This window comes from Oryctolagus cuniculus, chromosome 21, assembly GCF_964237555.1.
Source record: "Oryctolagus cuniculus chromosome 21, mOryCun1.1, whole genome shotgun sequence".
Classification (NCBI taxonomy): Eukaryota; Metazoa; Chordata; class Mammalia; order Lagomorpha; family Leporidae; genus Oryctolagus; species Oryctolagus cuniculus.
The window spans coordinates 16,468,498-16,479,096 of record NC_091452.1 but is presented as its reverse complement, the minus strand read 5'-3'; the positions used below and the strand labels follow the sequence as shown (position 1 = coordinate 16,479,096).

The window sequence follows — 10,599 nt, the reverse complement described above, 5'->3', positions numbered from 1 at the left end:
GAGCGACGCGCTTAAATGTGACGCCATCAGGGTGCGCCCCTGCCGCCTCCTTCGCAGCCATCGCCATGAACAGCGTTGGGGAGGCGTGTACAGACATGAAGCGCGAGTACGACCAGTGCTTCAATCGCTGGTTTGCTGAGAAGTTCCTCAAGGGGGACGGCTCTGGGGACCCGTGCACCGACCTCTTCAAGCGTTACCAGCAGTGCGTTCAGGTGAGCCGCCGACCCACGTCCCGTGCTCTCTGCCGTGGGCTCCGCCACATTGCTTACGTCTTGCCGTGGCTGGAACCGAGAGCGGGGATGAGGGCCGTAGTGAGGGCAGCGGCAGGAGCCCTCTCCCCGCCCATCAGCACCGAAGCCGCCTGGGTGCCTCGCTGAAAGGCCAAGTACATATTTTCGCAGTGTTTTGCTTTTTATAGAGCACAGTGACATCCTTTGGCTCGTTTGGTGCTTATTCCAAACTTACACAGTGGGCAGAGTTGTTCGTAATTTGTCCATGGCAAACGACACTCAGAATTAACGGGTTGGGCTGGAGCTGGGAACTCAGTGCAGGTCTCCCGGCTGGGACACAGGAACCCAATTACTTGAACCATCACCGCTGCCTCTAGGGTCTGCATTGGAGCAAAACGAACCCGGGCACCCAGATAATGGGACGCGGTCGTCTTAGCAGCTTAGCCGCTTAGCCAAAACCTGACCCTCAACCAATACTGAGAGCGGCTGACAGCTCAGAGGGTTAGTCTTTCTCCAGCTTTTAGGCACTATGGAAGATCCCATCGTTTTGTTGTTAAAATCAATCTTTCTTTCTTTCTTTCTTTCTTTCTTTCTTTCTTTCTTTCTTTCTTTCTTTCTTTTTATTTATTTATTTTGGACAGGCAAAGTTAGTGAGAGAGAGACAGAGAGAAAGGTCTGCCTTTTTCCGTTGTTTATTTTGGACAGGCAAAGTTAGTGAGAGAGAGACAGAGAGAAAGGTCTGCCTTTTTCCGTTGGTTCACCCCCCAAGTGGCCGCTGCATACCCGGCGCACCGCGCTGATCCGATGGCAGGAGCCAGGTGCTTCTCCCATGCGGGTGCAGGGCCCAAGCACCTGGGCCATCCTCCACTGCACTCCCGGGCCACAGCAGAGAGCTGGCCTGGAAGAGGAGCAACCGGGACAGAATCCAGCGCTCCAACCGGGACTAGAACCCCGGGGTGCTGGCGCCGCAAGGCGGAGGATTAGCCTAGTGAGCCGCGGCGCCGGCGTAAAATCCTTTTCTTGGCCTATGTCTGTCTCAAGCAGTCCTTAGCTGCGGCTATGAAATTTTCATGCAGGCTCAGTGGATGTGGAACTGCTCTGAGTTACAGTAGCACTGAGCCAGGCCTTCCCAAGAGGGTAACCGAAGTCAGCTTCACACTGACTGTGAGATGGTTGCTGTCTTTACCCGTTACTGACGAGGAAAGTGAGGTCGGCTCAAGGTCACAGCCAAGAAGTCCTGGCACCCATGTTTGTACCCATGTCTGTCACAAAGAAAAGGGGGAGACTTGTCATTCAGGTTTCATTTTTGAATTTTAATGGCTTCTCACAACTCCTCTTTTAATTTCTCTGGTTTTACACTTGGTTGCTTCATAATAGAACTTCTGTCTGTTTAAAAGTGATCTGGATAAACAATAATATAAATGTGTGGTTTGGGGCAGGTGTTGTGGTGCAGCAGGTTAAGCCACCGCTTGGGGCACCTTCATCCCATGGTGAAGTGCTGGCTGAGTCTGGGCTACCCACTTCAGATCCAGCGTCCTGCTTATGCAGCTGGGAATGCAGCAAATGATGGGCCAGTTACTGGGGTCCCTGCTACCCACCTGGGAGAGCTGGATGGAGCTCCTGGTTCGTGGCTTCAGCCTGGGCCAGCCCCAGCTGTTACAGGCATTTGGGAACCAGCAAATGGAAGATCTATCTCTGTGTGTCACATGCTATTCAAATAAATAAATAAATAAATGACCTGCAGCATGGTTGTGAATCCTGTTTATTTGGCAGAGAGAGGCACTCCATCTGTTTGCTGACTCCCTAAATGTCTGCAACCTAGCCAAAGCCAGGAAGTGGTAACTCATTCTCTTCTCCGGGTGGCAGGCGCCCAATTACCTGAGCCATCGTTGTTGCCTCCTGAGATCTACGTTAGCAGGAAGCTGGAGTCAGAATCTAGAAATTGGAGATGAGAATCAAACCCAGGTACCCAGTGTGGGATGTGGGGACTCGGGCATCTTAGCTGCCAGGCAAAATGCCCACCCCATGGCTGAGTCTGTATAGCATAGTTTGATTTTACTTTAAGATTTATTTTATTTATTTGAAAAGACAGTTACACAGAGAGGTAGAGACAGAGAGAGTCTTCCATCCACTGGTTCACTTCCCACAGCTGCAGTGGCTGGAGCTGAGCTGATAGAGCCAGGAGCTTCTTCCAGGTCTCCCACGTGGGTGCAGGGTCCCAGGGATCTGGGCCATCCTCCACTGCTTTGCCAGGCACATTAGCAGGGAGCTGGATCAGAAGTGGAGCAGCCAGGACTCGAACCGGCACTTATTTGGGATGCCAGCACTGCAGGCAGTGGCTTTACCTGCTATGCCACAGCACCAGCCCTTGATTATACTTTTGTACCATCACATCTTGTTTACAAAGTTTGGTCTTTGAGCATCGTGTAGACCTTATAATGTGTTTTCTCCCCTCACCAGAAAGCAATAAAGGAGAAGGAGATTCCTATTGAAGGACTGGAGTTCATGGGCCATAGCAAAGAAAAGCCTGAAAACTCTTCTTGACCTTGACAGACACCTTGCAGTTGTAGCCCCTCCAATCAGGAAACTGAGGACCCTGGATGAGTCCACTGAGATTGTGAAGATGACCATTGGATTTGATGTGGTGGTTAGTTTTCTTCCTCACTTGTAAGAGGATGAACCACCCACCATTCTGCTTCGAGATGATCTTTCACTTGCTCTAGCATCTCGCAGGAACTCATTGTGCTGAGAGGAACAACTTCTTGGGACTATGGGTGCAATATTTGGTCTAGCGTTAGCTTTAAATATACCTTGTAGGTAAATAATGATAAACTAGCCAGGATGATCAAGGTTGCCTGACCTCTTGATTTTTGCTGCGAATGATATGACATACACTGTACTGGGGTCATTCTTCATCAAAGCAGTAGGCCCGGATCTCTCTCTCTCTCTCTCTCAGGGAGCTAATGCTCTGACAAGGGGTCTGGGCACCATGGTTTGATCAGTGCTTTGGGAACAGAGGACCAGTTCCCTGCCTTAACAAAAGATGTCAGGTTCAGAGGTGAAACCTTCAGGAGTGTTGTGGTCATGGTTTTGGAGCTCATGCTGCACCTCAGAAATACAGAACCTGCAGTCGCCATGAGAGAGGAGCCTGCACTGCAGGTTTGCTCTCACCAGCCCAGCATTCAGCCCGAGTCATTAAATTAAGCCAACTACAGGCCCTAAAAATGCCACATGCTGCTTCTGGTTCTGTAGGGGAAAAGGGTATTTGCTTTTTTTGGCCTTGTTTACCTGCCCTGCGCTGTAATGTCTGTGATCATGAAGATGGAATAAATTGTAACATTTAGTGTCTCATTACACGCCTGTGACCACACATAGCTCATACATACTCTGGGGAGGGTTTCTGTTTTATAATTTAAAGGTGAAGAAAAAGCAAAGAGTTGTCTAAACCAGGTGGTTTGGTATGGCAAATGGAACCCTCACTGATTTCTAAAATGTATTTCTGCAGTAGTCTTACCTTTGTACTATGAAACTTGATTTACAGAAGGCCTAAATTCTGTTGTCTTCTCTCTAGTTTACCAATTCCTACTTCACATGCAGCTGTCCAACCAGACCTTAATGTAATTTCAAAATATTCTACGTATATAGTAAGGCCCATTCATTACTCAAGGATTATTTGGAACCCAGCAGTGGGAGCTCAGGTGGCAGGCTGAAGTCAAGTACATCTTTCCTAAACTCAGAGTGGCCACAACCAAAACAGCCCTACAGGGACATCACAAAGAGGCAGAGATTCCAGGATTATTCCTTACAGAATGTGGCTTGCACACCATTTCCACATACCTCACCTCTGCACTGCCAGTCAGAATACCTTGTAGCCTCGGAAGCTTACCACAGAACTGTCTTGCTGAGCCTTGACAGTAAACTGGCTCTAAGCCAACCACATTCTAACCCACTGATTGCCAGAACTGATTAAACATTCAGTTACCTAATGCTATTCTTATTTCTGTTACGTAGCTAACCTGCTTTTATGGCCACGTCTTGCCAAGATTAACATCCAAAATTCCTACTGGGAGAACTATTCTTTCTGATCGCTTCTCACCCATTTTGACTTCATTCTCCACAAAGTGCTTCCAACCACCCCAGCTACTGCAGTTTTCAGTTAGTTGCCTTTTCAGGGTGACTTTGTACCAACCACTGTTTCTCCCTAATGCTTTTGGCTACAAAATAGTTTTGAACACAGAAAAAAGCCAATGCTATAAGCAGAATTATGTCACATTTTTTATTTCTCCAGAGGTCTCTGAACTTGCCGGCTGTCAGGGTGCTAAGAGCAGTCTTACCCCAAAGTAAGAACTTGACACTTGTGGAGGAAATTATCCAACAGCAGGGAGGATTCTGCAGCTGGTGGGCGGGGACAGCAGCTGAGGCCCAGGGACAGCACCTCCTCTAAGGATCACAGGTACTGTACTCCCCAGGGGTAAGCTGCAGCCCTTCTCCGCCCCGCAAGCACTGTACTCTTGGTCCCCTGGCTTTACCCACCCCAGGCACAAGGAACCAAGGGGCTTACTGAAAATAAATGGAGCCAGTGCTATGGCGTATGGCGGGGAGTGAACCAGCAGATGGATCTCTCTTTGCCTCCCCTCTCTCTATGTAACTCTTTCGAATAAATAAATCAATCTTAAAAATAAGTGGGCTGACCTGCAGATCCAGAAATATTCTGAATGCTGACTGCCTAGGAAAAACATACTGGGGGCCAGAGCTGTGGTGCAGCAGGTTAAGGCCCCAGCCTGCAGTGCCAGCTTCCCATATGGGCGTCAGTTCGAGTCCTGGCTGCTGCTCTTCCAATCCAGCTCTCTGCTGTGGCCTGGGAAAGCACTGGAAGATGGCCAAGTCTTTGGGCTCCTGCACCCAGGTGGGAGACCCGGAAGAAGCTCCTGGCTCAGATCAGCTCAGCTCTGGCCACTGGAGTCATTTGGGGAGTGAACCAGCAGAATGAAGATTCTTTCTCTCTCTGTAACTCTTTCAAATAAATTTTAAAAAAAGAAAAGAAAAACATACTGAAGAATGCAAGTCAACTCACAGCCAATCTTACGTTTAAGTTATTTATTTAAGCCATCTCCTGCCGTAAGCAAAGAGATGGAAGATCAGTATAATGGTCATCATTTGATACAAGTAAGGAAGGTGAGCTTAAGGTCCCATAGACTTCTGTGGTCCGCATGCAGAGTGGTGGTCCCCGGTGCCTGTGAGGGTCCAGGTTCTCGTCATTCATCTTCGTAGCCAGTTGGAAGTGGATTCACATGAGGGTTATGGAACAGAGTATGGTTCCCATCTCCCCAGGGAAAGGGCTGTGGAGTGAAGATGTCAGTCAAATTAACTCCAGAAAACAGTTCGCAAGAACACTTAACAGTGACAGATCAGACATAAACGTAACATGTAGATTAGTCTGTTAGCTACTGGCATGCTTCAGCTTTCCCATAATTTTTTAAAATCTATTTTATTTTGACATCTAATGGTGGACTCCACTCCGTAAACTTGAGAGCGCGCCATCATTTGCTTGTTATGTTTTCACACAGTGCAAGTGGTGGTCGCTCCTTCTCATAGCAGCAAGTGATTCTGCTGTTTTCCATAGCAGCACACTTGAGGGACGGAGAGGCTGAGTGCGTCGAGTGTAAATAACTCGAACGACTGCCAATTCTATTTACTGGTCAGTGTTTAAGTAAAAATATGCCACACTTCAAGAATTTGCATGTCATCCTTGCGCAGGGGCCATGCTAACCTTCTGTGTTGTTCCAATTTTAGCACATGCGCTGTCGGAGCCAGCACAGCCTTCCCACAATTTAAGGAAGCTCTTAAATAGCCACCAAAGAGGCCCTTCTTAACGCAGACAGCAGGAAAAGCAAGCTCAAGTTAGTCACTCTTAGGCCTCTCCCTGGTAACTAGTGCTGTTTATGAAAGTATAATCCTCAAACCACCCGAATCAGAATGGTGCGGTGGGTACAGGGGAGGAGATGCTTAAGCTTATTTAAATGCAGATTCCCGGGCTCCATCCCAGACCTGAAACGATCTACGGACTGGGAAACTGCATCCAACCCCCACGTAGTTTGTCCATCCCCTCTGAAGAGCATTAGGACCATGGTCTCCAACCCAGGGGCCCCTGCGCCTATTTGCAGACATTGGGCGGGGGGCTGGGGGCTGGGGGCAAGACACTACTGCCACCTAGCGGGCAGGAGCCAGGGACTCCGCAAAACTTCGTAAACGGCACAAAACGTCAATACTGTTGAAAAACCTTGCTGTGCAGCTTCTAACTCTACCGTACCAGGGTGGAGGTGGGGCTCAAAGACTCAGAACTCCCAGAGTCCAGGTTAAGGTTCTACGAGACCAGTGCTACAGAAGCGATGAGCGATGTAACAGTTACAGAGGCAGAGAGGCCCTCGTGTAAAACACAGCAAGCGCTGAACCACAAACGACCTTAACATCCGTACCGACATTCGGAGGGCAAAGCGGGAGAGAAGACAGGAACAGGCGGAGAAGAGGAAGCCATCAGGACCCGCCAGCTGCTCGGGTCGGCTCAACCGCCGACTCTCCCGTTCTGGAAGGGATTCCCAAACCTCAGATTTTATACGAGGGACGCCGCTCCTAAAGGCAGGAGGTGGAGGACCCAGGCAAAGGGACACAGTGCGTGACCTTGAGGCACACGCCCGGCACAGGAAGAGCTTGGACTAGGAGGGCTCGTACGAGGCCGCAGCATTAGAGTTCGTGCAAATACGGCTTTGTCGCAAAAGCTCTTAAAATCGTACACACAAGGGGTCTTCCACAAAGCCCCCTGGAAATGATTATCAGGGAACTCGGCCTGGATTTCAGAACGAAAGCGGGGTGCCTGGAGAGGCTGCAGGGGCGTACCTTGGACCTGATGCGGAGATGGGGGTAGGCGATGAACTCGGGTCTCTCGTGCTCTTCGTGGTGCGACTTCAGGTAGACATTCAGCATGCTCACGCCCACGCCGGGGAGCGCGACGAAGTAGGTGAGGGCCTTCCACATGCGAGCTGCGGAGGGGCCACAGCCGCTCAGCCCCGGCAGGGCCGGGGGTCGGCCGCCTCGCACGCTCCTTCCCCAAGGCCTCCAGCCAAGGTCATGGTCCCGTCCGGCCTCGACTGAATGAGGCCGAGACCCGCCCCGACCCTAGCTAGCCCCAGTACCTGAGCCCTCCTCGCCGTGCGCTCCGCTCGACATAGGCCGCCCCACCTGGAGGCGGGACCGACCTAGAAGCCGAGAAACCCTGGACCAAGCCGCCGCCGCCATTTTCCTCCTGGACCGCCCGAGCGCCGGAAGCGGAAGTAAGAAAAGGGCTCGGGGGTGGGTGGGACCACAACCTCAAAAAGAAGTTCCTATTGGGCGACGGCTCACGCGCATCAACAGGCACCAAGGAGTCTGCGCACTGTCACCCAGAGCGACCGAGTCCTTGCCAAAATCCTGAGGGAGAAATGGGGACACCGAGATAGGAAGAGCGTGATGCCGGCACCCCCGCTGCGAGCCGCGCCTTCCCTTTGTGCGCATGCGTGTGCGCCGGGTCTCCCTGCGGTCCCCGCTCCCTGCCTTGGAGTCCCTGGACAACGCTGGAAGGTCTCAGCAGGAACCACCCCGTCTGAAGCGCCGCTTCCCTTCCTCACCGTCCTCTGCGTTATGTTTTTCGTGGCACCTGACGTCATCGTCGTCATCATTTTGTTCTTACATTCTGTGATGCCGGGAGTTTGCCACTGCAGCATTCTCGGCATAATCTATGAACGGCGATGTCTGGAGCCATGCCTGGCCCGTACCACGTGCTGCATGAATGAATGAATGAATGAATGACAGCTGGAGCCAGTAGGAGCCCTGGAATTGGTGCCAGAAGATCTGGATTCTAATCCTGGCTCAACAGCCTCACCTTTTGGCCTCTGGTCACCTGGATTTCTCTCCCCTGGAATTCTGGTATCTGTTAAGTGTTGTCTACACAATTCATACCCCTACTTCTTTCAGCCGGCTCTCCACTTTTTTTTCTTTTTAAAGATTTATTTATTTATCTGAAAGGCAGAGTTACAGAGAGGCAGAGGCAGAGAGAGAGAGAGAGATCTTCCATCCACTGGTTCACTCCCCAAATGGCTGCAACAGCTGAGCTAGGCCAACCCAAAGCCAGGAGCCAGGAGCTTCTTCCGGGTCTCCCATGTAGGTGCAGGGGCTCAAGCACTTGAGCCATCTTCTACTATTTTCCCAAGCCAAAGCAGAGAGCTGGATCAGAAGTGGAGCAGCCAGTCTTGAACCAGTGCCCATATGGGATGCCGGCACTGCAGGTGGTGGCTTTACCTGCTACGCCACAGCCCCAGCCCCCTGGGCCCTCCACTTTTGATACAGGTCCCTGCTAATATGCCTGGGAAAGCAGCAGAAGATGGCCCATATGCTTGGGTCCCTGCCACCCACGTGGGAGATCCAGAAGAAGCTCCTGGCTTTGGCCCAGCCCAGCCCTGGCTATTGCGACCATTTGGGGAGTGAACCAGCAGATGGAAGATCTCTGTCTCTTCTCTTCTTGCTGTAACTCTGCCTTTCCAATAAATAAATAAATAATTTTATAAATGAGGGAAGGTCATCAAGCTACAACAGTGAAGTGCATATTCCTTGTTTGTAATGTTAATATGTATAAAAAAGAAAAATGTAATGAAAGCTTTGAATCCCTTTCCCCCAAAATGCCTCTGTGAGTGAACACACAGTTGAGCAATGTGGGGGAAGGAGTGACTGGGAAGTATATCTGAAGACCCCCAAGACTCCTTGTGCTGCGTCAGGTAGAACAAACAGGGGCCCTCGTGTGGGAAGACTGGGCTCACATCTCGTCCCCTTACAAGCTCTGTGACTTTGGGGAAGTTATAAGAAGTGAACGCCTCAAGGTCATACAGTTTCATGAAGACGAAAATTGGGGATCAGAGGCGGACGTGTGGCCAGCAGTGAAGATGCCACTTGGGCCACTGCGTCCCCTGTAGGAGTGCCTGGGTCTGGGTTCCAGCTCCACTGCGACTCCAGCTCCCGCCACAGCACCCCTGGGAGGCAGCAGTGCCAGCTCAAGTACTCGATCCGCCGCCCCCCGCCCCCCCCCCCCGGTGTGGGAGACTTAGATGGAGTTCCCAGGTCCTGACCCAGCTCCAGCTGTTGCAGGCACTTGGGGATTGAACTGGTAGGTAGGAGGTTCTCTCTCTCTCTCTCTCTCTCTCTCTCTCTCTCTCTCTCTCTCTCTCTCTCCCCCCTGTCTCTCTGCCTTTCAAATAAACAACAATCTTCAAAAAATTGGGGCTCGTCTTTCTAGTGCTTCATAATCTGGTCTAGCCTTCAGTCTCTCCCTGCGTAGCCCACGTTTTTACACTTCGTGGTGTAATCAGAAACATAAAATCCCTAAGCATCTGTAAGCACAGCCAGAGGTGTGTGAGGCCCCACCGTGTGGCCACAGGAAGGGCCAACTCAAGGATCAGCAAGTCCTGGGTCCGGATCTCGGGTGTGCCACCGCTCTCCGCTATGCGGCTGCCTCTCCAGTGCATGGGACTGTAACACGCATGCGCGCATCCCTTCACCCAGCAAATAGTTGTTAACACCCAGCTCCACCTTGGGAAGTTACTCAACTTCCATCTGTAACAACGGCAATTTGTTTAACACGGTGCCTTCCGTGTGCCAGGGGTGGGCAGTAGTCTACAGAGCCACCGTGTTCGCTGTCTCTGTCACACAGCTTGCCTTCTGGTGACGAAGAGATGACTAAGAAATACCAAATGCTTAGAATATGGGAAGAATTCAACCAGTGTTCCTGTTCTCGCAGGGCTCCATACACCTTGCAGGTGTGACTGCTGTGTAGAGATTCTGGCTGTCACGTGCCGGACTGTGATTCACTTTATTTTATTTTTATTTTTGAGAGAGAGAGAGAGATCTTCTATCTGACAGTTTATTCCCCAAATGGCCACAATGGCCAGAGCTGGGCCAATCCGGAGCCAGGAGCTTCTTCCAGGTGTCCCACATGGGTGCAGGGGCCCAAGGACTTAGACTGTCCTCTGCTGCTTTCCCAAGTGCACCAGCAAGGAGCTGGATCAGAAGGGAGCAGCCGGGACTCCAACTGGTGCCCATTTGGGGATGCTAGCACTGCAAGTGGAGGCTCAACCTGCTGTGCCACAGCACTGGCTCTAGCATGGATGCTATTGACAGGTATGCTCAGCGTATGCAAAGTCTTGGGTGACTGAATTTAAGAGACAAGAAAACCACAATTAGCACTACAAAAAAAAAGAACAATTTTTTAAAAGAGTTATTTATCTGTTTATTCATTTGAGAGGCAGAATGACAGAGAAAGAGAAGAGGCAGAAAGATCTTCCATCCA

At 50.9% G+C, this 10,599-nt stretch overlaps 2 protein-coding genes and 1 non-coding gene across 4 annotated transcripts; 1 reads left to right on the top strand and 2 right to left on the bottom strand.

Annotated features, from left to right (window-relative positions):
- Positions 1–25: 25 nt before the first annotated feature.
- Positions 26–3,581, top strand: TRIAP1 (TP53 regulated inhibitor of apoptosis 1). Its single transcript, XM_017349516.3, has 2 exons — positions 26–212; positions 2,691–3,581. Exons 1-2 carry the CDS (start codon positions 66–68, stop codon positions 2,772–2,774), a joined length of 231 nt encoding a protein of 76 aa, XP_017205005.1. The 5' UTR covers positions 26–65; the 3' UTR covers positions 2,775–3,581.
- Positions 3,582–5,312: 1,731 nt separating this feature from the next.
- Positions 5,313–7,882, bottom strand: COX6A1 (cytochrome c oxidase subunit 6A1). Of its 2 annotated transcripts, none has more exons than XR_011385092.1 (3): positions 7,421–7,882; positions 6,707–7,267; positions 5,313–5,569 (listed from the first exon to the last, which is right to left on the bottom strand). XR_011385092.1 is itself a non-coding variant. In NM_001170883.2 (3 exon segments), coding segments are annotated over 3 exon segments (330 nt in total). In that variant the 5' UTR covers positions 7,524–7,558; the 3' UTR covers positions 5,322–5,485.
- LOC127484773 (U6 spliceosomal RNA) lies at positions 5,943–6,047 on the bottom strand. Its single transcript, XR_007911983.2, has one exon. It is a non-coding gene; the product is annotated as a U6 spliceosomal RNA (small nuclear RNA).
- Positions 7,883–10,599: the final 2,717 nt, after the last annotated feature.

Coding starts and splice junctions, on each gene's coding strand:
- TRIAP1 (XM_017349516.3), top strand. CDS start 66: ATGAACAGCGTTGGGGAGGCGTGTACAGACATGAAGCGCGAGTACGAC. Junction 213..2,690: donor GTTACCAGCAGTGCGTTCAG/GTGAGCCGCCGA, acceptor TCCCCTCACCAG/AAAGCAATAAAGGAGAAGGA.